Source organism: Vicia villosa, linkage group LG7, assembly GCF_029867415.1.
Source record: "Vicia villosa cultivar HV-30 ecotype Madison, WI linkage group LG7, Vvil1.0, whole genome shotgun sequence".
NCBI lineage: Eukaryota > Viridiplantae > Streptophyta > Magnoliopsida > Fabales > Fabaceae > Vicia > Vicia villosa.
This window is the reverse complement of record NC_081186.1, coordinates 2,110,086-2,137,962: the sequence shown is the minus strand read 5'-3', so window position 1 is coordinate 2,137,962 and position 27,877 is coordinate 2,110,086. Positions and strand designations below refer to the sequence as shown.

At 39.2% G+C, this 27,877-nt stretch overlaps 1 protein-coding gene across 1 annotated transcript; it reads right to left on the bottom strand.

Moving 5' to 3' along the window:
- Positions 1–24,085: 24,085 nt before the first annotated feature.
- Positions 24,086–27,411, bottom strand: LOC131620266 (prohibitin-3, mitochondrial-like). The gene is made up of 2 exons (XM_058891269.1): positions 26,458–27,411; positions 24,086–24,282 (listed from the first exon to the last, which is right to left on the bottom strand). Exon 1 carries the CDS (start codon positions 27,303–27,305, stop codon positions 26,466–26,468), a length of 840 nt encoding a protein of 279 aa, XP_058747252.1. The 5' UTR covers positions 27,306–27,411; the 3' UTR covers positions 24,086–24,282; positions 26,458–26,465.
- Positions 27,412–27,877: the final 466 nt, after the last annotated feature.

Sequence of the window (27,877 nt, the reverse complement as noted above, 5' to 3'; positions counted from 1 at the left end):
CAAACAAGTTCCAATACATCCTATTCTATTATATAGACAATCTCATTAGCTTTCTAACGCTTCGAACGGCGCATAAAACGGAGTTACGGATCAAAAGTTATGACATTTTAAAGTTTGGAAAATTCTGCCTACAGCAGGGTCCGCTCAGCGGCCATCTAACGGGCTTTACAGTAACTTTCAGTCTTCGAAGCTCCACTTAGCGGCCAGAGTCCCCACTTAGCGGCTATGCGATTATGCAGAAAAACTCAGCAACATACAGAACTGCGAAATCACACACCCACCACTCCAAATCACTTCCAAACATCAATAAACATCAAATACAACCAGTATTCATCATTATTGAACAACATATACCATCAAAATCATGTTTAATCATGTAAATCCATAGAAATAGCATAGAAATTAGGGTTCATACATTTCTCATGAAATAGCAAAGAATGAAGAGATTCACACAACACAAACATTACCCAATCATAGATTCTACAAGAACTTGTATTCAAACCCTTACCTCTAACTCTTAAATCCACCCTCTTCAAGAAATCTACAATTCCTCTTCTCTTCTCTTGTTCTTTCTCCTCTCTTCTTTCTCTTCTTTTCCCCAAATTGTGTTATCTCTAAAACCCTAGTTTTCCTCTTCTTACTATCTTTCTCTTAATGGACTTAGTTATGTTATTACCCACCCATCCAATTATTAATTAGGCCCAATACATAGTATACTACTAATATCCTAATTATATCATAAAACACAAATATGCATATACAGTAGAAACTCTTTAAATTAATAATGTCAGGACTGGAGAAATTTATTAATTTAGAGAGTTATTAATTTATCGATAAATTAATAATTATTAATTTAAAGAGTTTTTAAGTAATTATACTGTACATACCAAACAAAAAGGAAAATTAGTTTATGCCTTTTAGAATTACGTTGCAGCGAACCTTGAGACTCAACGTAAATTAGTAACTACTGTGTTTATATGCATTGGAAATCAATAATGACTTTTGAACTTTAAAGGAAAACAAACAACTATTGAATCATATTTCAATAGAGTGTAATATTATTTTTTCAGTTTCTATGAATTATTAATTTATGATTTTCTTAGGACCGAAAATTATAAAGGGATCTCACGAAAAGTTATTATCTTATTATTTTATCGAGTTTTTCAATTTTTTACATTAGCCCAAGTCGGGACCGGACAAATTTATTATTTTAGTGAGTTTATTAATTTAACGAGTATTAATTTAAAGAGTTTCTACTGTAATTAGATATTTCAATTAATTAGTAATACCACATAATAATTAAATAAACAAATAATTAACAATACACACAAATAAGCTAATAAATAAAATATCTAATAAAATCGGGCTGTTACATTATGGTCATGTAATTTTTTTCCCCGGTCAAACCTCCTATGGCGGTGACGTTTTGGAACATCCGCGACTTCAACAACCTGAAGCGGACTCTTATGGCACAATTAGAAGGGGAGTACAGTCCCGGCGAAGAAATAAAAAGGATCCAGAGGCTTAGAACAAGGGTGTCGCTTAGGACCGGAGAGACGATCCGTTGGTGGGTTGATGTGAAAACCGACCATGATACTGAACAAATAATGGACGGAACAGACGACATTGTTTTAACCACTATAATTTCCTAGATTTTATTTGTTTGTTGTGTTGTTGTGTTTTTAGGTAAAAAGTTATTTATAGGCCTAATGTTTGTTGTTTGTTGTGTTGTTTGTTGTGTTGTTTGTTGTGCTGTTGTAATCCATCTAATTAATGAAAAAAAGTCCATTTCATTGAAAAAGTATATCACAAATATCATTGCAACTAAAAACTATGTTGTGGAGCTAGATCCACGACTGGGACATTTGTTCCTATTATGTCCTACCTCACGACATATACTACACTTCCTCTGCATTTTTTCAGTGGCGTCCATCTCGGTTCTAATACGCCTGCTGTTTGGTCGACCACTTTTATTCCGACGCATTAAATCATTATGCCAAACTGTTTCCCCCTCGTACACAGGCCAATATGCCTCCATTGCTACCACCGGAAAGTAATTGTCGTATACGTTGAGCAACGTTGATACCTTGTAAATTTATGATACCAAAGATAATGCATCAAAGTGAGTATGTGAACATGCTGCAAGGACATGGGAGCAAGGCATGCGATATGCTTGAAATTGGCCACAGGCACGCGATACTCTTGTCGTGGAAGCCCCTGGTTGTGGTCAATTGTTTCTTTTACACTGAAGGTGTGGCCATGACGGTCGAACTCGGTCACTCGATGAGTGTTACCCTTGGAAGATTCTTGTTGTATATATTTCATGCAGACATCGCTGTATACCTGTTGTGTTTGTAACACTGAATTCCACCGCTTACCTCTTGTGGCGAACAAAGTTGCCATCCGAAAATACGTAGCACTAACCAAGGCAGTTACAGGTAGGTTTCGTATGCCTTTGAAAACCCCGTTCATTGATTCCACAAGATTTGTAGTCATGTGGCCCCATCTAGTCCCATCGTCGTATGACCTAGTCCATCTCGCTCTGCCAATGCTGTCAATCCACCTCCCTGCATCTGGATTTGTCAATGCTATTTCTCGGCGGTAGTATTGAAATCCAGGTTGGTTTAAGGCATACCCCGCGTTCACCAAGTGTTTCTTCAAAAATTTATCTTTGATCTCTCTCATAAAATTTTGTGCTATATGCCTAATACAATAGACATGCTTTGACGGGGGGTTGTGCCAACCATTTGTAGGATTGTTGTATGCGCTGTCAATAGAAGCGTGCCTGTCTGAAATCAAACATAGATTAGGTTGTGGAGAAACTCTAGCTCGGAGATTCTTCAGAAAGAAACTCCAAGCAGCAGCTGTTTCTCCTTCTACCAGAGCAAAGGCTATTGGAAAAATGTTGCTGTTTCCATCCTGCGCGACCGCCATCAACAATTTTCCCTTGTATTTCCCATACAACCAGGTTCCATCAATTTGAATTACCGGCTTGAAAAAACCAAAACCGATGATGCATGGTCGAAACGCCCAGAACAGTCTATGGAAGATTCCATTACCTTCGAGAGGGGTTCCGTCTTGGGATTGTGCCGGCAGTGTCTCCAATATAGTAACAGTCCCAGGTGAATACAATTGCAGTGCAGCCAGGTAGCGAGGAAGTTGTTGGTATGATTCCTCCCAGTTGCCGTAGACTTTTTCAATTGCTTTCTGCTTCGCTAACCAAGCCTTTCTGTACGAAGGTCTGTACTTGAACACAGAAACACAATGGGAAATAATTGTCTTCACCTTCAGTGATGGGTCAGCTTCGACGAGAGGAATGATGGTATGACATATCATGTCATGACTGAGTTTTCGATGATCTTGTGCCATATTTGTGTTGACGCAAGTGTGGCCTTGAGATATCGAACGTATCACCCACGCATTAAATTTCTTTCGGAATGATGCCTTCAGCATGTATCCACACTCCGGGTTTTGCACATAATAGTGACTCTCTCTGGATTTGAGCGATCAGCTTTAGAAGCAACACAATTTTCTAAGTGCCAATTTTTTATAGCTAACATACAATCATCCTTCGAACGAAACGTGTCACCCTCTTTTAACTCCTCGTCTGACCTCATATATGGATTGTAGAACATATCGGACGATGGCTCGTCCTCTCCCAAATTAAGTGTTGTGAAATGTGCTGGAGGCGAATATGCATGTGTATCCGGTACTGTATCCGGTGCTGGAACTTGTTCGTCATCTTTGGAAGAATGGTTCACCAACTCATCAACGACATCTTCTATTTCAGTTTCTTCGTTAATGACATCTTCGGGCTGTTGTTCGTCATCAACAACAGGATCAATAACCTGTGACTGAATATTTTGTGAAGGAACAATTTGTTCAACCACTATGTACAGTTCCAGATAATCATAACCAAAATACTCATGGGTAAGGAACATGTTTTGAACCTCTATGTCAGTTGTTATCTGTGATTGATAAAACTTGACCGAGTTGTTAGGTTCAACTAAGGGTTGTTGGTAAAATATTTGAGAGACTGGTTCTCTGATTTTGGATTCGATTTTCCTTTTTAGATAAGAGAAATCCGCTTGTCTATTTAGAGCAAAATGTGTTGAGATAGAGTTTCTAAATAGAAAACCGTTTGTGTCGCAGTGGTAAGTCTCACCGTTCATATGAACCCGAACTTTGTATTGCGAGGTGGATGCCATAATTTTGATATGTGTTTGTGAGGAATATCTGGGATGAATGTTTGTGAAGTTTATGTGTGAAAGAAGAAATGTTTGTGAGAAATGTGTTGTGAAGTTTATGTGTGACATGGTTCATATAATACATGCAAGAATGCATGCAATAATGCAAGAATCAAACATGACAAGACTAATGCATGCCACAATGGAATCTCGTCCCCACCTCTTACACAAGCATACATGCAAGAATACATGCAATACAAAGTCTGTAACAAATAAATGTGACAAGACTAATGTATGCAGGCTAGGGAATCTCTTACACACCTATGCATTTATGGCAGTCGCCAAAGGGGATGGCGACAACATTGATTTTTAAGAGTTGTCGCCAATGGGGGTGGCGACAACATTGATTTTTAAGAGTTGTCGCCAATGGGAGTGGCGACAACATTGATTTTTAAGAGTTGTCGTCAACAGGGGTGGCGACTTGCTTCGTGTTAAGTGTTCAACCGTCACATGCACTTGTCTTGTCACATTTAATTGTTTCAGACGATTATTGCACCAAACACATTTAATTGTGTTTCGTTTTGGCTATAAATAGGTTCCCAAACTTGTTCATTTTCTTCATCACCAAACAACTATCATCAGAGCAACTTTCATCAGAACAACTAGTTTTCATCATCAACAAAAATGTCTCTCCTAACAATGGGTCAAGAGCACCGAGGAACCATTGCAAACATCGCCGATTATGTAAGTTTGAGTAAATTCAATTTATTTATGTTCTAAACACTTAAATTTTTTAATTAAATTTACTAATTTCAAACATTCAAATACTTATGGTTCATCGTTTTTTTTATAGGATATCACGAGATTTAGGACCCGTGCGGGACCGATAAATGCTCCGGACCCTTGGATTGTGCCTTATCTTGACCGTGCGGGGTTTGGGAAGGTAATGAACTTAATACGTACCTCAATCGATATGAAGTTTATATTAGCATTGTGTGAGCGCTAGAGGCCTGAGACCCATACTTTTCACCTTCCAATGGGTGAATGTACCGTCACTCTAGAGGACGTGTACATGTTATTGGGTCTCAACACAAATGGAAAAGTTGTGTTTGGAAATATCCAACAACCAAACGCTCTATGCGTCGAATTGTTGGGTGTTGATTTAAAAGAGGGTGAAGGGCGACAAAGAGGTAGGGGCCAAGGTATAAAGCTTGCTGCCCTTCAACTAGCTTATCAAGGCCTTGAGTTGAATCAAGGCTCTAGCAAAGAAAGTAAACTACAAAAAACTAGAATGTATATTATGTTGTTATTTGGTAGGTTTCTATTTCTCGAAGGCACGGGAAATAGTGTTAATTTTATGTACTTGTGTCTACTTGAGGACATTGATGCAATTAAGACGTATAGTTGGGGTTCGGCGGTGTTGGCATACCTCTATAGCTCTTTGTGCAAATGTGCAAAAAGGGATAGTTGTACATTTAGTGGATGTGCATTCTTGCTACAAACATGGGGATGGTGGAGAATGCCGGTATTAGCCCCTGAAAATCCGCACATTTACGTCTTCCCTTACGCGTCAAGGTAACTTAATGATCTTATTTTAATTAGTGCATTTTTTTCCATTATTAATTGTAACTATATTGATTTTTATTTTTGAATGTGTTTAGGTTTAATTCATCCGGGATGGACTACACCAATACACCAGTAAACAAAATCATTTTTTACCGCCTACTATTGGATCGATTAAGACCCCAAGATGTAATACCACTAAAAATTTTCATCTTCTAAATATATTTGTAAAATTAACTATCTTATATAATTTGAAATTAATATTTTTTTTGTTGCAGTTTATTTGGAGACCTTACTTGGGTTTGGACCACGTACCCGACCCTAAAGAGGCGGCTGTTTGGACGGCAAAATCACCCATCATACGGTTCACCACTATGGAGATGCACCCAAGTGACCGTGTGAAGCTCCAATTCGGCATGCATCAAGGTATCCCTGACCCCCCTGAGCCTGACTCTTTGGGACGTTGGCATCTGGCGAAGGTTAGCGAACAGTGGTACGTAGAAAATTGGAAGACGTTTGCTAGAGATCAGCGTAAAATATGGGCTAAACGTTCCACCACTGTTTTACAATTTCCTGTGGCGCCGGAAGAAATGAAACCAACGCCTGAATATGTCAACTGGTACAGATCGGTCACAAATCCCAAAATGATTGTGTCTGCCCCTTTCTATTTGGCTGACCCGCGAGAACAACAACCATATTTTGGAGGACAACAACAACCACATATTTTCCAACAACAACAACAACAACAAAATTTTCAGCGAGAACAACCACCCCCATATTTCCAACATCATCAACCACCACCAAATTACCAACAACAAAATTACCCACCACAACAACAACAACAACAACAACAAAATTACCACCACCAACCAATCCACCAACAAACACCTATTTACCAACAACAACAACAACAACAATCCCAACAATACCACCACCAACAACCATCCCAAACTCAACCACAAAATCAACCCCACCACCTACACTTCCAAGAACTCCATGTGGGGAGCTCTTCCAGATCACACTTCCAAGACCTCCATGTGGGGAGCTCTTCCAGATCACCACCACTAACCCCCGACATAGGCATACAAGAAGAATACCCGCCATACAACACATTCGACCAACCAACATCACAATACCCCAGCCAACCATTGAACTTCAATATACCACCACAACCAATCTATTTTAACCAAACCGACTCCACCACCAACTTCCAAAATCCAAACTTCCAGGCCGCACCCACTAGGAGAAATTTCAACCCACCTAGACAAAGCTTTGACGGCGCCGTGGGCACCCGCCTGTTAGCTGGAGATTTCGTTTAAGAAGTTGATCTTCGAAGGTTTTAAGTTCGAAGAGTGATGGTTACTGATGACCATCTTCGAAGATTTAAAAAATGGCTACTGATGGTCATGCTTCAAGAAAACGTCTAAGTTGAAACGAAGGAGAGAAGTATCGAAGCTAACACGGAAGATATCTTTGCCAAGACTTAGACATTTCGCGGAAAATTACATAAAGTACTGAAGCTTAATGTATTTCCGTAACATTTTCGAATATAACTATATGGCCACATGTCGAAAAGGACTTGAGCGGGAAGATTTGAATTGTGAAACGGTTTATGTAACTGCACATAGACAGATGGCATCCCCAGAGTTCTCGTGGATAACGTGGCATTAGATTATTGTATGACCGTTAGGGTCAAATTTAGTATAAATAGGAGTCTTAATGATAGGATTTCGTGTGTTCATTTTGTACAAATCACTCACATATTGCTCAAGTATCAAGTGTTAAGAGAAAGAGTTCGCTGAGAAATGTACGTATGACACCACCAATTTGAATACATGTGTATTTACTTTTATCAAATATCTTTTTGTTTTCTTTACTTTCCTTGTTTAAACTTTTACTTTCGAAGTCATTTAGTTTCATGCACATTACTTTCCTGCAATTTATATTCTTGCAATTTACATTCTCGCAATTTACATGTTTTCTTATTACGATTTATGCGTCGAAGTTACACTAACTCATATAACCAGCGTTATCTCGAATGATTAGTCATTTGAACATAAATTTCTCGAAATAAAAAAAAACAGGTATGAACCAAATCACATCAATAAACCTTTCGTTTGACTATGTCCTAGAATCAATCTAGTCGATCCTGCGAGTAACCAAATCATATTTATTATAGTTTCGAGGACTAGCGGTTGTTTACCGGAAATCACCGTAAACCAATTGGCACGCCCAGTGGGACTGTGTCAAACTAAGTGTTATTAATTGATTGTTTTGTTTTGTCTAGAAATTGTCAAGACCTTGTATGAACCTTAGGAACGGTAAATTAACCAACAGTGCAAATCCAGTTCCTAAACGAAGGTACAACAAGAAAATGGTCATAGCGGCCAGTGCAGGGGGCGAAGAAGATCCCCCATAAGGATCAGGAACAGTAGCGCCAAACGCGAGGAATGTTTCGACTTCCACTCAAGGAGCGCAGGCCATACCGGTTTCGACAAGATCTGAACCAGCGGGTAGTTCGCAAGCCATGATTGAAAATACTTCCACATCAACTGGGACTATCCCAATTTCAGTATCGACCACCGCTCCTCCGTTTGCAAGCACAAGCGAGATACCACCCGTATCGATGAACGCTGCAAATTATTTATCTACCCCAGGACCATCATTCGCTGTAGATGGTTGGAGACAAAATATGCCATACGGGATGCCATATTCATACATGGCAGGACTACGAGGAACAGGGCCTACATACACTACAGCCAACCCAACGGCGTTTTCACCAAATATGGGTTCAGTAGGTCGGAGTACACACAATACTGGTTTGTCGGCTCAGATTCCCCCTATGACCACTAGTACTCAAGAAGCATTTCGAAAAGAAATGGATGCAAGTAACCAGGATATGGTAGGACTCCTTGCTAGAGAGTTAGGAATAATCTTTAATCCAATAGCAACAAGCATTACTAGGTCTAGCCAGGATAGCGCAGAAACATACCAAAGGTTATCATCGCAATTGGGACGAATGGCGGATTTTTTAGGAGTCCCACAAAATAGACGAAGGAATAACCAGTCGACCTACCAAGAAGAGAATCCAATTGTCGAACCAATCCGAAACATAGTACCCCCACCAAGGCCAAATCCAGTCGCACAGAATCCAGCGGTCGAATTGGGAACTCAAATCGAAACGACTGAGACTGCCCAACAAGCTATTCCCCGACAACAGCCCAGACTAGTTATGGTGGGGAGAGACGAACATCCTGACGAAGTTGTCCACAGAGTCAGGAGAAATGATTTGGCAACAGAAAATAATCTTACTGCCATGATAGAAAGAATAATGGCTAATAACGGCTTTAATACTGGATTTCGACGTCCAAATTACACATCTCCCATACCTGAATACATCATGCAAAGTGAATTGCCAAGAGGTATTAAGGTACCCAAGTTTACCAAATTTGCAGGGGATACTAGTGAATCGACGGTGGAACATATAGCCAGATATTTAACAGAGGCAGGAACGTTAGCAGGGAACGAAGATCTAAGGATCAAATATTTTCCTAGTTCATTAAAGAAGAATGCTTTCATTTGGTTTACTACTTTACCCCCAAACTCCATAGATACATGGACACAATTGGAAAGATTGTTCCACGAACAATTTTACATGTGTCAAACAAAGATAAGTTTGAAGGAATTGGCTAGCATTAAAAGGAAATTCACAGAGCCTATTGATGATTACCTAAACAGGTTCCGTTTGTTGAAATCAAGATGTTTCACAGTCGTCCCAGAGCACGAATTAGTCGAAATAGTCGCTGGTGGTTTAGACTATTCGATTAGAAAGAAATTAGATACCCAATATTTAAGAGATATGGCCCAATTGGCAGATAGGGTTCGAAAGGTCGAACGACTGAAAGCAGAAAAGGCTAAAGTGAACAAGAGTTACAAGAAAGAAAGAATATCCTATGTTGAAGTCAAAGACACTGATAGCGAAAACTTCGATGACTCATATAGCATAGAGGAGGTCGAAATAGATCTAGCTGAACTAAAAGAAGCACCTCCTTATGCTTGCAAATTACTTACCCCTGCCAACGGAAAAAATCCAGTAGAAAATGATAAAAGCGATAGATTTCCTAAGAAAACCTATACATTCGATGTCACCAAATGTGACGAAATATTCGATTTACTAGTAAAAGATGGCCAAATGATAGTGCCTCCTAACTCTAAAATTCCCCCGTTAGAACAACGGAAGAAGCGAGGCTTTTGTAAATATCATGGTTTTTTAGGCCATAAAATCTCACAATGTTTTCTTTTCAGGGATCTAATTCAGAATGCTATCAAGGATGGTCGTTTGAAATTCGCTGACAAGACCAAAAGTCATATGAAGGTCGATACCAACCCCCTGAACATTGCTGACACCAACCTGTGTGAGCCATGTGACATCAACATGGTGGAAGTGTCTGAAGTCGAATTTGCTGAACCAGAAATGATGTCAAAGGGAAAGCAGGCTACTGAAAGCCTAAATGATGACGCGGTCTTCAATACTGATGTTGAAGGATCCCTCGACCCAGAAATGATCGACAATCTCGAAGAAAAAACTAGTGAGGCCACTGAAGACCTCAGGATGAAACTTCAGCAGATACAAATTTCTAAAGCCCCTCCAGCAGTTGTCAACATGGTAAATGCTAGACGACCTTTGTCTGAAATCGAAGAGCTGGAGGAATGGTTAACAAGGCAACAGGGAAATGTGGATATTTCACCAAAGGGCGAAACTTTGAAAGATTACCTTTGTAATTGCCACGAGAAGAATGGAGGAAAAATGTTGATGTGCCCAAGATGCTCTATAATGCTGAATCGAAGAATCCAAGCTAACTTCGAGAGGACCCTGAGAGAGAGATTGGAGCAGCCTTGGAGAGGCGGAAACCTACTGCTAAAGATATACCCAAGAACTGCGGAAAGTTTGGTGAGTTTCTTGGTCAGATGCCACAAAGCAAATACGGAAGTGGTGTTATGTCCTAGGTGTGAAGCAGTGTATGATGAACTCCTAGCGCGTTCCCTCGAAAGGAGTTATTTTATCATGAATCGAGAAACTCAAGGTCTCCGTCCTAATATATATACGTTCGACAATCGGACTTCATATAAGAGGCCTGACAGTCCTCACCCTAAGGCACGAAGGGTCACATTCAAGGTCCCTGCAGATACACCTAGGGACAGATGGGTGCAAGCTGGCGCAAAAACCAATAAGTGGAGAAGTTGGGACCAAGGAGGAAGAACTGCGATGGCCTATAGGAAGCAATTCCAGACCTCAAATCGAGAGATGCATAGGCTTGAGAATTACAAAGGTAGAAATCCTATGTCCAGATCCCAATGGAGACGGCACCAGAGAATGAAGAAGGCCCAAAGAGAATACAAGCCAAGAGAGATTGGAGAGTCTAGCAGCAACCAAGTCCAACACCAGGGGGCAAAGGCAAGCAAACCTCCGGTAGAACGCAGACTCTTCGAAGCTGAAAATATATTAGAAGAAGAAGAAAAGATGCGTTCCAGTTCTTGGAAGGAAGAAGATAGAATGACAAATGATTTCGATTCAGATGGAGTATCATCTCTCAACTTGATATGCAACGTGGTGTCAGTCCTCCCTCACGAATTCAATCAAGAAACTGAAGTTGAGGAGTGTGAAGAAACTGACGTCGAAGAGATGACAAAACACAGACCTGTGTGTTACTACGTGCTAAACAACGGAGCAGTTGAGGAGCAGAATGCTTTCTTCGAAAGGCCTGACGAAGGCATGCGAAATCATCTGAAACCACTCTACATAAGGGCTAAGATTGAGAATGTTGGCATTAACAAAGTCCTGGTAGATGGAGGGGAGACAGTGAATCTAATGCCCCAATACATGTTGAAGAGAATTGGTATGTTTGACACAGATATAAGGCCTCATAACATGGTTTTGTCAAACTACGAAGGCAAAATTGGGCAGACTCTGGGAGTTGTTCAAGTAAATTTAACTGTGGGTTCCGTTACTAGACCAACTATGTTCATGGTAATACTAGCAAAAGCAAATTATAACCTCTTGTTAGGAAGGGAATGGATCCACGGAGTTACTGCGGTGCCTTCAACTATGCACCAAAGACTAACCATTTGGAGACAAGATGGCATAGTGGAGAACATCGAAGGAGACCAGAGTTATTATATGGCTGAAGTTAATCAAGTCAACAAAACTAGCTTCGACAGGAACCTGGGAAATATAGGACCTTGTCATGCTGCGGAAGATATATACACTCCAAACAAGAACGCATTATATTATCTATCTTTACACCCAAATGGCTTCCAGTGGAATAGAGAGATAATGGACGGTCCAGAGGATGTCGCATCAAGAGAGAATTATCCAACGATACGGCCAACAAGCTGGGACGACGACGTTGATGATGTCTGAGTCCTCCTTCTTTGAGAAGATTTCGGCTTATATAGCCGAGAACAAAAGAAACACGGCTCTCGAAGCTGAGTTATCAAACATGACAGTAAATTCGGTTTCAGAAAATAAGGAGATATCAAATTCAAGGTTACATGCGTCCTCTCAATCCTTTGAAGATCCAGTTCGAATGGTAAACACCACAGAGGAAGAACTTACCCAAAAACTGGACGCAATTTACGACGAAGAGCCTCTGGGGTTCGAAAAAGACCCTATGGCCTCAAATATTAAAATGTTAGCCCAAGATCCACTTGAAGAAGTAAATATCGGGGAAGGAGATCGGAAGAGGATAACGTATGTTAGTGCAAAGCTGGAACCAACTCTAAAATCTAAAGTCATTACGTTGATGAAAGAAAACAAAGATTGTTTTGCGTGGGATTACGACGAAATGCCTGGTTTGGGACGAGACTTGGTCGAACTAAAGTTGCCAATCAAAGAAGGGAAAAAGCCTATTAAGCAAACTCCAAGAAGGTTTGCACCCGAGATCCATTCGAAGATCAAAGCAGAGGTAGAAAGACTCCTGCGCCGCAAATTCATCCAGACCACGAGGTATGTTGAATGGATTGCTAATATTGTGCCAGTTATTAAAAAGAATGGTTCTTTAAGGGTATGCATAGATTTTCGTGATCTAAACGCAGCAACACCTAAGGATGAATATCCTATGCCTATGGCAGAAATGCTGGTAGATTCAGCCGCAGGTTTCGAGTATCTGAGTATGTTAGATGGATACTCTGGATATAACCAGATTTTCATTGCAGAAGAAGATGTATCTAAAACAGCTTTTCGTTGCCCAGGGGCAATAGGTACATACGAATGGGTAGTAATGCCTTTCGGCCTAAAAAATGCTGGGGCAACATATCAGAGAGCAATGAATTCTATATTTCATGACTTTATAGAAACATTTATGCAGGTATACATAGATGATAATGTGGTAAAATCTGTATCAGATTCCAATCATCTAGATCATCTGAGCCAATCATTCGAGAGAATGCGAAAACATGGCTTGAAGATGAATCCCCTTAAATGTGCTTTCTTTGTGCAGGCGGGAGACTTCCTAGGTTTTTTGGTCCACAAGAAGGGGATAGAAATTAACCAGAATAAAACAAAGGCCATTATGGAAGCGAAGCCTCCTTCCACGAAGAAGCAACTGCAGTCCTTATTGGGGAAGATAAACTTTTTGAGAAGATTCATCTCCAATTTAAGTGGACGCACACAAGCCTTTTCACCTTTGCTTCGACTCAAGCAAGGCAAGTTTGAATGGCTAGCTGAACATCAAGAAGCTTTCGAAAAGATCAAGCAATACTTGATGCATCCTCCAATATTGGCTCCTCCGAATGGAAAGAAGCACATGCGCTTGTATATTTCAGCTTCGGATAAAACAATAGGTAGCATGTTAGCTCAGGAGGATGAAAATGGCATCGAAAGAGCCATCTATTACCTAAGTAGAGTACTCAATGATGCAGAGACTAGGTATAGTACAATAGAAAAACTCTATCTTTGTTTATATTTCTCATGTATTAAACTCAAGTATTATATAAAGCCAGTTGATGTTTATGTTTCGTCCCATTGTGATGTTATTAAACATATGTTATCGAAGCCAATATTACATAGTCCAATTGGCAAATGGGCTTTGGCCCTAACTGAGTACTCTTTAACATTTCAACCCCTTAAGGCAATGAAGGGGCAAATTGTGGCAGATTTCATTGTTGATCATGCAGTAGTGGAAAATTCTCAGCAATACGTGGAACTGCCACCTTGGAAATTATACTTTGACGGTTCAACTCACAAAGAAGGAACTGGCGTTGGAATATTGCTAATTTCTCCTGAAGGAATTCCAACAAAGCTCAAGTATAAAATCGAAGGCCCTCTATGTTCCAATAATGAAGCTGAGTACGAAGCATTGATAGCCGTACTTGAAGCTTTGTTAGAATTGGGGGCAACCAGAGTCGAAATTAAAGGAGACTCCAAATTGGTGATTAAACAACTAACGAAAGAGTACAAGTGCATCAAAGAAAATTTGATCATGTACTTTGTCATAGCAAATAGGTTGCTTAAAAAATTCGAATATGTGGATCTGAACCATGTCCTAAGATTGCATAATCAGGAAGCAAACGATTTGGCACAACTAGCCTCAGGGTACAGGGTATCGAAAAGCAAATTCGAGGAATTAATCCAAGTAAGAGGCAGAGCAATGGCTACGAAACTTTCTCCAAGTGATCTGGAAAACTCACAAATAGGGTTTGCTAACAAAGAAGAATTCGAAGTTTTGAACATAGACTCGTTGGCAGACACAGACTGGAGAAGTCCAATTGTGAATTATTTGAAGGACCCTTCGTCAGACACGGATAGAAAGGTAAAATATCGAGCCTTATCATACTTTCTGATGGGAAATGAGTTGTTCAAAAAGACTCCTGAAGGAGTATTGCTAAAATGTTTAGGTGAAGCGGAAGCTTACTTAGCTCTCTCGAACGTGCATAGCGGAGCATGTGGTGCCCACCAAGCGGGGCACAAAATGAAATGGCTTCTATTTCGATACGGAATGTATTGGCCTTCCATGTTAAAAGACTGCATAGAATTTGCCAAAGGGTGTCAAGAATGTCAAGAACATGCAGGTATTCAACATGCTCCCGCAAATGAACTAAGTTCAATAATAAAGCCTTGGCCCTTTAGAGGATGGGCGTTGGACCTAATTGAAGAAATTCACCCCAAGTCATCTAGAGGTCAAAGGTATATTTTAGTGGGAATCGACTATTTTACAAAATGGGTCGAAGCTATACCACTCGCGAATGTTGATCAAGAAGCTGTGATCGAGTTCATTCAAAAACATATTATATACAGATTTGGGATCCCAGAAAGTATAACTACAGATCAAGGATCAGTGTTTATTGGGCGAAAGATGCAAGATTTCGCCAAAGAGATAGGCTTCAAGTTGTTTACTTCTACACCTTACTATGCTCAGGCAAATGGACAAGTCGAAGCAGCGAACAAAATAATAATTGGTCTCATAAAGAAGCATGTAGGGAAAAAAACCTAAAAGTTGGCACAGAACTTTGGACCAAGCACTTTGGGCTTGTCGAACATCTCCGAAAGAAGCTACGAACACTACACCTTTTCAACTGACATTTGGACATGATGCGGTACTCCCAGTTGAAATATACTTGCAATCAGTCGGGATACAAAGACAAGCAGAAATTCCCCCTAACATGTACTGGGAACTGATGATGAATGAATTAGTTGACTTGGACGAAGACAGACTTCGAGCTTTGGATATGATAAAGAGACAGAAAGAAAGGGTGTCCAGAGCATACAATAAAAAGGTGAAAGGTAAAACGTTTATTAATAATGACCTAGTTTAGAAAGTTATTTTACCTATAGATCGAAAGAACCAAGCTTTGGGGAAATGGTCCCCACACTGGGAAGGTCCCTTTCGAATCTTGAAAGTATTCTCAAATAATGCTTACGAGATAGAGGAATTAGCAGAAGATCGTAGGATCTTAAGAGTGAATGGGAAGTATCTAAAGAGATACAAACCAAGCATGCATGAAGTAAAGATTGCAAAAACGTAGACATCTAAGTAATACTACGTAAGCCAAAATGGTTAGATTTGCACCAAAATGGCTCCGTGACTAGAAAACATGTATAAATAAAAATACGGCAGAAGATCTTCATTAATTTTAAAAAAGGAGGTACAAGCGACTTTGGTCCATATGGAGCAGCAAAGATTACAAAAAGCGAAGCAGTAAAAAACCTAAAAAGGATCTACCCTTTAGTTGACCCTTTGTTTTAAGTCTTCCAAAGACAGCATATGAAGACCCTCTGCTTCGAACATGTTCATGCGCCCCAAATCTCGCATCCTTCGCACTACACCTCTCTTGAGGAACAAGTAGGATAAAAACCTCCCAAAAGGAAGGCAACTTACTGAACCCTCTCGAGAGGAAGTTAAAGCGACAGTCTCCACGAGTCGTTTGAAGATCAACAAAGGAAAGTTGATCTTCACCCCTCGCAAAGCACAAGAGATGAACTCTAAGTCCTCCACCATAATGATGTTCTCATCACAGCTTCGTGGGTAAAAGTTACCCACTAGAAGTTGATGCCAAATCCTGATGACTTTGGCGCTATATGGATCATTCTCCATGAGACCCTTCAGTAAGACAGAAGTGGTCATGGTGAAACTGTTATCATCAAAGGTTGCTCCAGTGTTGCTGCAGCGCAACAAGTCAGAGATGGTGGAGGGCGTGATAGAAACTTCAGCCCCTCGAACTTCAGAAACTATGGTAGTTCTTCCTTCAGGATCAATGCGTAGGTACGCAAACATCCAGAAGTCAGCAAGCATCTTGGGATAAACATTCCCTTCTAAAATTGTTGGGTAAAATCCCATCCCCTGATTGTGGAAAAGAGCACGAAGGCTGATGTAATGCCTGCTGAATTCTTCTGGGCAGGGTTTGAACTCTTTTTTAATAAGAGTTCTAATGTTAGCATAGGTTAGGTTGCTGTTGAGTGCCATGCTAGAGGTTGAAAAAGATTGTGGTTGAAAAGAGCTCGAGAGGGAAGAAAAGAGTTCTGAAGTGAAGGTTTGGAAAAAAGCGTGAAGAAAAGAATGGGACACTAACCCTTTATATAGTCAAAAGGAGCGATAAGGAAACGTTTCAGTTTTAATGATTGATTAGACTGCATTTGGTGTTTCCAGAGAGAAGTTATGGTCACCGCCGTTTCCCGCCCTTGGAAGTTGGAACGTAATCATAAAACTGATGCACGCACGTCTTAAAGAGACGTTTGAGAGGAAATGACGTCAGCAAATAATGATGACTACGGCTAAGGGGAGGAGAAACGTCAAGTCTAGGGCTGTGAAGGGCAATCGAGCCACGTGAGGCATTCATTAAGGTTACTGTGGCGTAAAAAGAAATATATTGATAATATTTTGAAGTATTGCTAAACATTACCATTGGTCATCTCAGAGCAAAATGTGAACACATAAAAAGACGAGTTTTGCATACATATATTCTGAAAACGAGCGATTACAAAACAAAGGGATTTACGCCACAAAAAAGTAATACAAAGTTCGAAGAAAATTAACTGAAATCCCTAGGAAGGCTATCTTTGATCTTCGAATACTGAGCCTCCCACAAAGACATACGAAGCTCAAGCAATGCTCGTTGCTTCTTTAACTCTTCGATCTCTGGCACCAATTTCTGCGCAGCTTCGAAGTGTTGGATACCTAGTCGCGCTACTTCAGCTATCTCTTGATCATTGGTTTGTTGAATGGTTTCTTGGCGAGACTCAGCTTCCTGTATCTTCTCTTCGAGTTTCTTAATCTCTTGCTTCCAAGATTGTATATTTTTCTCACACTCATCATATTCTTCTTGGTTCTTCAAACGTTCCAACCTGAGAGCGTCACCCTTGTTGGTTGCCTCAGTGGCAGCTTTCCATGAAGAACTATGAGAGGCCATTTTTGCAGCAAGCTGCTCATTAACTTTGTTCTGTCAAAGAATGTTAGACTGAAGCTGGTCGATTAAAGAGCCCAGAAGTACAATCACATATGAGACCTCTTTCGAAACCAGAAGTAAATCCACTTTCTTCAAGAGTTGCTTCAAGCCATGACATCTCGTGGAGTCCTTACTTAAGATTTCGACGAGGTTCGTTTCGAAGAAATTCTCCTTTATTTGATGAAGGAGGCCAGGGGTGTCCTCTTTGTCTCCATACTTGGTCTGAACAGTTGGAGAAGCTTCGGACGCAAGAGCTGAAGTACTATCAATGTTCATCATGGTTTTAAGAAAGCTGAGAGGATCAGTTTGCCTAAGTTGCTCCAATTCTGAAGGAGTAGGTATGGCTGGGGCAGGCATTGGAGTAGTTTCAGGAATAACTACAGTTTCGAAATTTGAATTTCCACAGAGGTCAGTTTCGATCAACTTAGAGGTTTCTTCCACGACACCTTGATCAGATACGGTGGCCTCACTCCCAGTCGATGGTACAGCTGCATTATCTTCGCCTGAGAATTGGTCCTCCTCACCCATGTTTGCGTCTTTGCGAGTAGGAGGAGAATCATCAGTCGAATGGCTTCCTTCAACAGAGGATACAGTATTGATAGTGGCAAGTGGAGGAGCGTCTTCGAGGACTGGTGAAAGTATATGAGAGGTGTGTTGAGGGACATCTGCAAAAATGAACAAATATGGTTAATTGTGGTGTAAGAGTTGCAAGAGAATCATTCGACATATGCAAAAGACTTCTTTGCTCACCTTGGGGATTACCAAGGACAATGGCAGCGTTGAAGGAGTTGAAATCAGAAGTAGTTGTTCCAATATCATCCTGCAATCATAAGGTGACGTTAACTTAATCATTCAAAATAATATTTATAGAAATGATTATGTTGTAAAGCCTAGATACCTTAGCTGTATTAGTGGCTGGACTTGAATTGTGGCTTTCCATCACGAGAGCATTACTAGTGGCTTTTAAAGGCGATTCTTCAGAAGACACCTTATCACTCGAAGAGGTAATCTTCGAAGACCCGGGTCCTTTCCCTTTGCCCACAGGAGTGGTGACCTTCTGTCTCTTTTTATGCCCTTGCCTGGTACGAGGGGGAGACTTGTCTTCCTCATCCGAAGCAACGTCTGGAGTAGTAGTTGGAGGAATTTTTCGCTTCGAAGGCATTGGAGGCTTCGAACTCTGAAAAGTGAAAAGGAGAAAAATAAGCGATATTCGTAAGACATGCAAGTTGGAATATGAAATGTGTGTGTACCGTGGGTTTCGCGTCAGTCGTAATAGAATCGCTCCCACTTGGCTTATTGCTCTTCGAGGCCTCAGAATCTTTCTGCGCAGCAGTTGCTTTAACCTTTCTCTTTCGAGCAACAGTTGTAACAAAGATTGGAATTATTATTTCGATAAGAGAAAGAAGAGTCAGTCTAAAGGTTAACTAGACCCAAACCTTCGGGTATTGGAGTCAAGACACGAACGTGTTCAAGATCTATATGAAGATGCCCTTTGAAAGTATCCAGGGTATGCTTAGTCGGGACCACTCGTTCAGCGCGTTTTTTGGTACTCTCTTGAAGAATTTTGAAAGCATTCCCACACACGAACCAGTCTGGGAAAGGAGGACTTAAAGCCACACCAAAATCAGCACTTGGTAGTGGAGGGAATTTTGGAGGATTAAGTTTAAATGCCACTTCATAACGTAGTTCTGGTCGAACAGACGGGGGCAATTTCAACTTATCCAGTTTTGCAGAAAACTTTTCACGTAAAATAACAGCAGCTTCGCGAACGGTCCGACTAAGATCATCAGGCCTGTAAATAGTTTCAAAGAACTTTTGAAAAGCTTGGATTTCTTTAATGTGAGTTGAGGTACCTTTGTGGAATTTATCCTGCACAGCAGTAAAAGCTTCAGTTAGTTCTCGAGTAAGGCCTTCGACATCATAGATTTGTGTGGTATAATAATCTGACCACCATTGTTGAAAATCTGGAGTGGAATAGAAAGCAGGAACGAAAGAGATAGGAGAAAGGGTGAAAACATCAGTATATCTGGCTATCTTCGTATCACATTCATCTTCAGTTAGATATAAAGTACGGAAGCACATGTGGTTCCTTTTGTCATTCAGACACTTGGGCTTCACTTGGACCAACCCAAACTGTCTCGACACAAGATTTGGCTGATAGCAAACGAGGATACATTGACCTTTGGAAGGTCGAAGGCGGTGATAGAATAACCTCGGGGTAAGAAAAGCTTCCCAGATAGCCAAAGACTCAGCTTGGTGATCCGGAGATGTTGCAGGAAACTCTCGAGTAAACCATTCAGGACCTACAACTCTTCGTACAAATGGAGCCATCGAAGAACTGAACTGGTAACGTTTAGCAAACATCATTACATATGCTAAGAAATGTTCACGAAGTTTCCCAGTTTCTTCTTTCGGGGTTAACAAGGCCAATCTAGTCCCTTCGACAGTTCGATTTTTGATTTCTGGAACTTCTTCGTTGACGATGCCTCGGAATGGGAGGTGAGCTTCGAAGGTGGCATTAAGCCACAATTGTAATAACCAGAAGGGACCAGCAAAAAGGAGAGATCCTGTTGTATAAGTCTTTACAAGATCTACAGCTTCACCAAGGTTTTCGTAAAGAAATCCTAGAATCAATTGGCTCAGGTTCAGTTTCTTACCATCATGTAACTGATTAGCCATGCAAAGATATCTTTTCGCTACTTGTATGGACCTGGAGCAGAAAACACACCTCGAAAGCCATAATGCCAGGAAAGCAATATGTTCTACGTCAGAGACTGCAGCATTTGCCTGATCATGATATTGCTGGATGAAAGCAGTATAAGTGACTGTAGCTTCGTTGAAGTTGATAGTATCAACATCCAAAACATTAGGATCAAAGGTTTCGCCAGTCGGTCGAAGCCCTGTGATGGCAGCTACATCGAAAAGGGTTGGAGTAATCATCCCACATGGAAGGTGAAAGGCATTGTGAGAAGCGTCCCAGAAATGGACTGACGCTACTAACATAGTTTGGTTATACTCTAAACCAGTCTTGGACAATTGAATTAGGTCATAAATCCCTAACTCTTGCCAGAAAGAAGCCTTCTGTTTCTCCACTTTGGCTAACCAAGAATAATACAGTTCGGGATCTTTTGCTAAAGGGATTGACCTAAAAACCTTCACAAAATTGGTTACATAATCTAACCTAATTTTCTCTAAGGCTACGGGAGGCGCAGTCGAAGCCCCTTCTGCAGGGTTAGAATCCTCTAAGATTGGGTTACCTTCATCGTCTATTTTAATCTTGCTAACCAGCGGCCTAGTCTTATAATACGCAGGAAAGAATTTATTTGGTGAACTATTTTCTCCTGGTAACGGGCCCATGAAAGCATAAGTTTTTCCAGAAAGTTCAAAAGGGATGATTACCTGGGAAGCGTAAATGGCGCGTTCCTCCGCAGTATTCGGATTTGGTATGTATTCTTGGTTCCCCATTTGCACAGGTTTCTGAAGCTTCAGAACTGGTTGGAGAGCATTTGAAGAAGACGCCATTGAAAGATGTTTGATTTGAGGAAGAAGTTTGGAGGCAACTAAGTACGGTCTTTTCTGAAAAGAGTTTGAAGGAATAGAACTGAGAAGGAAAAAGAGAGGAAAAGACTAAGTATTTAAAGGTTTAACGGAAACCCTTTCAAATCTTTTGGGTAAAGACTAAAGGACGCGCGGCAAGTATTGATTTAATACAACGGCGGTCGAATAGTCACCAGCTCTATTCCTAGGATATAGGAGTAATGATCATAAAGTAAGGTCAAGACGTGGGAATGTAACTGTTGAGAAGACGTTTTTGAAAGCGACAAGACGTTTTGGAAATAGAGTCATAATTGATTATGACGTCAATTATTAGTCTTGGGACTCTAAGAAAGCAAACGAAATCCCATCATGGCAAGAAACGCCCATTTCTCTCGTTTGTCGAAACAGGCATTTATTGGGGGCAATTTGTTAGCTGGAGATTTCGTTTAAGAAGTTGATCTTAGAAGGTTTTAAGTTCGAAGAATGATGGTTACTGATGACCATCTTCGAAGATTTAAAAAATGGCTACTGATGGCCATGCTTCAAGAAAACGTCTAAGTTGAAACGAAGGAGAGAAGTATCGAAGCTAACACGGAAGATATCTTTGCCAAGACTTAGACATTTCGCGGAAAATTACATAAAGTACTGAAGCTTAATGTATTTCCGTAACATTTTCGAATATAACTATATGGCCACATGTCGAAAAGGACTTGAGCGGGAAGATTTGAATTGCGAAACGGTTTATGTAACTGCACATAGACAGATGGCATCCCCAGAGTTCTCGTGGATAACGTGGCATTAGATTATTGTATGACCGTTAGGGTCAAATTTAGTATAAATAGGAGTCTTAATGATAGGATTTCGTGTGTTCATTTTGTACAAATCACTCACATATTGCTCAAGTATCTAGTGTTAAGAGAAAGAGTTCGCTGAGAAATGTACGTATGACACCACCAATTTGAATACATGTGTATTTACTTTTATCAAATATCTTTTCGTTTTCTTTACTTTCCTTGTTTAAACTTTTACTTTCGAAGTCATTTAGTTTCATGCACATTACTTTCCTGCAATTTATATTCTTGCAATTTACATTCTCGCAATTTACATGTTTTCTTATTACGATTTATGCGTCGAAGTTACACTAACTCATATAACCAGCGTTATCTCGAATGATTAGTCATTTGAACATAAATTTCTCGAAATCAAAACAAACAGGTATGAACCAAATCACATCAATAAACCTTTCGTTTGACTATGTCCTAGGATCAATCTAGTCGATCCTGCGAGTAACCAAATCATATTTATTATAGTTTGGAGAACTAGCGGTTGTTTACCAGAAATCACCGTAAACACCGCCTTTCCTATAGCGGGAATTCTAGAGGTCAAGGACGGCTCACATATTTTGTAGACCCGGAATGCATTGAGGGGCCGTCGACTCAAACACAAGATGAACCAAATAGAGGGGGGCGTCGCGGGAATAGGGGAGAACTACCAACTCGTGACCCTTCTACACGACCTATTAGACAACCTAAATGCGTATCGTACCATGGTCCACGTGGCGCTCAATAGAAATTTTATTTGTATCGTTAATGTATTTTGTGTTGTTTTTAATTTTAATGTATCTTTTTAATTTTAATGTACCTTTTTAATTTTAATGTATTTGGTAATTTTTAATTTATTGATATTATTTTTCCAACCTAAAAAAAATAAAAAAACAGCTAAAAAAATAATATAAAAAAAATATGAAAAAAAAACAGCTAAAAACATAACATAAAATAAAATTGAAAAAAAAAATAAGGGGGGTGTTGTCGCCAGGGGGTGGCGACAACACCTAATTTTTACACTGCTTCGCCATTGGGCCTGGCGACATCTTTAAGGGCTTAGCGTTGTCGCCACCCCCCTGGCGACAACGTGGTAATTTAAAAAAAAAAATATTTTCGTAATTTTTTTGAAAATGTTGTTATTTTTGATTTTTTTTAAAAAAATATGAATATTCAAAAAATATTTCCCAGTTAGTTTTAATCATTAAAAAATAGATTTTTTTATATATTTTAAAAATAATTTTTATAAAATGTTTTAAGCATTTTTATCCTATGTTTTTAACTTTTTTTTTTTATCTTAACTTCAAAATTCAACTTATTGAAATTTATTTAGTCTCCCTCCACTTTATGTGGTCTTCACATTTATTACATGGCACTGTAATAGTGGCGCCAGATTATGCCGCACCAGATATGTCTTTTAAATTTTAATAATTTTTATTTTACATAAAAATTGTGAGATCTTTTAAATTTTAAAAATTTATATTTTACATAAAAATTATTCACAATTTAAATGCATTGTTTATATTAATTTAAGATATATTATGGGCCTTTGAAGAAATTTTTCATAAAAACTTCAAATGAAAATTGTGTTTAAATAGTTATTCTTAAAGTGTTATTTTAAATATTTCATCTTTTTATTCAAATTTTAAAAAATCACTTAATTTTGAAACTATTTCAAATAGATTTTCATAAAAATCATTTTTGAAATACCATTTTTTGAAAAAATTGCGATTTTGACTATGTTTTATTCTTCATAATATTTGTTTATGTTATAAGATATCAAAATTAGTGTTTCATTTTTAAAAAAACAAATATAAAAAAATTTATAATATTTTCAAAAATACAAAGAAAAAATCCATTTTTTTTAAAGCTGAAATAAAATGGCCCTATCTTTGAACGCATAAGTGAGCCTTAATCAACACTCTGTCTCAAAATGAATGAATCCTAATCCCTTTTCTCTTTTCTCTTTCAATCGAATCTAAGCTTCAAGAAAGTCTACTCAATTTCATGTCACATTCCAAACATGAAATCACCGAGTTTAAAAACAAATTTATTATCCTTAAACGGGAAGGTTCAAAATTATTTCTACACTTTTTCCAAAAAAAAATAAAAACCTATGAAATTGTACTCATCAGATTAGATGGGGCCTACAACAAAAGAAAAGCTTCCTTTTAGCAAAAAATTCAAGACCATATGCCAACCATGCCATTACACCATAAACAGATCTTCAAGCCCTGAAATAAGGAAGGAAATGTTAGGGGACTACAGGTTTAGCAGATGGCATCCAAATGACATGTTAGAGAACATTTACTTCGAAATCTAAAAACTACTGGCTACTTAAAAATTAAAAAGCGTTTGTTGTACTCTTTCAGGAGGGGTAGAAGAGACGGGCTCAGTTTCAAACAGTAATCCATAATTCAATCATTTGTTTCAACTTTTAACTAAATTACTACTCCATAGTTTAGGCTTAATAGTTCATGTCACACAAATGCTCAGAAACAAATGTTCATGCTTGTAAATTATTTTTCAAGGGATTCTCAGAAGTTGAGTCAGTTATTTGGCAAATAAGATGTTCACCTAATGAGCTTTTTGCTCTACTCAGAAACTATTTTTACTCAGTTCCAATCCGCAGATCCTCAGCTTCTTTCAAGGCATCGGCACACATGAAATGAAACTCAGTTTCTGTGTCTGACTTGTGCCCGCTGCCCTTCTTATTTTTACCTGTTTCTTGATGATCTCTGATCATCAGTATCCTAAACCTCTCCACACTCTCGTAGTGACTTCTATATTCAAACAAAAAGTTAATTATATTGACAACTTAGCAAGCTCTTCCCATTTCTAATCCATTCAAGGTACTAGATCGAACTATCTAAGGCATACCATGTTAAGAGAAATGGTCCTATAATATAACAAAGCTATACCATCATTAACTAACTGAAGATTGATATTTCATAACCACCTTATTTGGATAGTATACATTTTATATTCTTTCCACATGCAATCTGGACAAGTAAATAAAATTCTTGTCCTCAATCTGGACAATATCTGAACTCTGAATAAGAAAATGGCAATAAATACAAGATTTTCTTTACTACCAAGGATAAATCCGCACAATATAGATTATTTGGAAATACTAGAGGAAGTTAAAATCCTTATGAAAATATGAAGATGTGTTTATTTGTTACCATGAATACTAGATTTAATAGTTTTAGATTGCAATCCCCAACTTCAATTATGACCGCAACATCAAGGGATTTAGGAACTCAACAACTACAATTGCAGTTGTATTGGGGGTCATATTTGTTCCAAATTGAACCGCATGACCGCAATAACAACGGTTGTTTCAGTGGCTAATAATCATTCAACAAACCGATGTTTTTAGATTACAGATCCTTTTCCGCTATTTTAATAAAGGTCAGCTAGGAATAGAATGCAGAATGCTCCAAAAGGAACAAGGGCACTAACAGACCAAGCTCCCAGAAGAATACCAGTACTGGCCAATCTCCCAGAGGAATTCAAGTAGGAATAGTTTCACAAGCTTAATCAATTAAGCTATTCTTAAACTACCAGTTCAACCACGAAAAAAGAAGTCTTACCTATTCTCAATGAAGGGGAAAAAATAAAAAAGGGATCTACAGCATGGTGCTTTTTCCTGCCTATAGAGTGTGCTAAATCTGTTGCATTTTCATGATGCAAACATTCCAATGGTTTTGTGGCTATATACTTAGGCACAAAAAGGACGGAACTTTCACAATTAAAAGATAGTATAACGATCTCCAACTCCAACAAGTGTGAAAAACCACCTTTTAAAAAAACACATATTAGGAGAGGAAATGTCAGAACAGCGCCATAAGAACTGTATGACTGTATCTAAGTCTAATCTGCCTAAAAGCTACAAGTATAACCTACCAAGAACCAAAACAAACAACCACATTCACAAGAATCCACTATAAAATCCACTAATTCAACTGGAAGGCTAAAAAGCAACATCCCACTTTCTCCCAAATCACTCTCTGTCAAACAATATTACAGCCACAACATGTCTCAAAAACTGCATAACTACCAATATCACGGTGGCAGTTACCAAAAACTTCAACACCCGCTACTTAAGTAGAATTGGAATATCAAGGACAACTAATACAATTGAAATTCAAGTAACTTATTAAATATTAATTAATTATCTATCTATATCCATCGGCAACCATAAATACAAAGAACACACACTCTTGCATATTGCAATGTAACAAATAGTAATGAATTAGGATTTTAAAATGTCTGCAACAGCAATTTGAATTGTAAGTTTTTGATATATTGACTGCAGTGCACCTCAATTTATGAGTATTACTGCAATGAAAACCAAACTCTAAATAAATAAATAAAAATTTGAAAAATGAGTAAAGGATGATTACCGCAATAATCAACGACCAGGATTAAGAGCCATCATCATGTTGTTTCCACCAGGAAGATAAGTAACATTAGGCGATTTCGCAAGCGTTCCAGCAACTTCCCTGGAAGCTTCAATCCTCCTAAGCTCAATCAACCCCATCCCAGCAGCAGCAGTAGCATCAGAAATCAACTTAGCAGCGTCACTCTCTCCCTCAGCACGAATAATTGCAGCTCGACGCTCCTGCTCCGCCTTCATGACAACAAATTTAGATCTCTCAGCTTCCTGTTGAGCAACCTGCTTCTGCTCAACCGCCCGCGAAAATTCAGCCCCATATGACAAATGTGTGATCGCCACGTCGTCGAGAAGAATGTTAAAATCCCTAGCACGTCGGACAAGAGTCTCCCTAACAAGAGCAGAAACCTGTGGACGTTCAGTAAGAAGCTGATCAGCATTGAATTGCGCCACAACAGATTTCAGAACTTCGTTACCGATCGACGGGAGAACCTTCTCGTCGTATTCGAGACCGAGGTTTTGAACAATGACAGGGAGTTTGGCGGTGTCGGGACGAGAGAGGACTCTGAGAGTTAGGTTAACCATTTGAAGATCTTTGGTGCCGGAGATTGATGAGAAAGTGTGGGGGCGAGTTTTGATATCGAAAATGTAGGGCTTTTGAACCCATGGGATGAGGAAATGAGTTCCCTCGCCGATTGACTCGTCGAGAATACCGCGGAAACGGTCGAAGAGGACGGCGCGTTGGCCACCGTCGACGGTGTAGAGGGAGGAGTTGAGAGCGGTGGTTCCCACGCCGAAGCCGATAGCGGCACGGGCGAGGTTTGTTAGGAGGGAGACTGCGGCTTGGTTGCTTCCCATTTGGAGTTGGAAGGGGTTTTAGGGTTTAGGAGAGAATGGAGTGTTTTTGCTTGCAAACATTTCTCTTCATTTATATCAAAATGGATTTCTTGATTTGGAAGATAAGCGAATTGTTTCTCAAGAATTAATCAAAAATTAAAAGATGGTGGTAGAAAAAATTATTATTATTTTTTTTTTTTTTTAAGTAATGATAACTTGGAAAGCACGAATGTTGTAAAAATATCAATTTTTGTATAGAATTATTAACATACAAATTAGGTTTAATTAAGGGGAATTGTTTTGAAATTAAAATTTGTATTATATTTCTCAAGGGATCTTAATTAAACTATATTATTTTAATTATGATTAAAAAATATTATTATTGAATGGGTGGAGGAGCTCAAATAAAATAATATACGTTAGTTGATTAAATGAATGTAATTTGTTGGTTCAGGTTGGTAGTGATATATTTGTAAAAGGATTAAGTAAAGGTGGGAGAATGGTAACCCCTAGGGGGGGCTACACCAATATGTCACTCCCATTAGGAACAACCTCGCCCTAAGTGCACTCCCTACTCATCCACTCATGAAAAA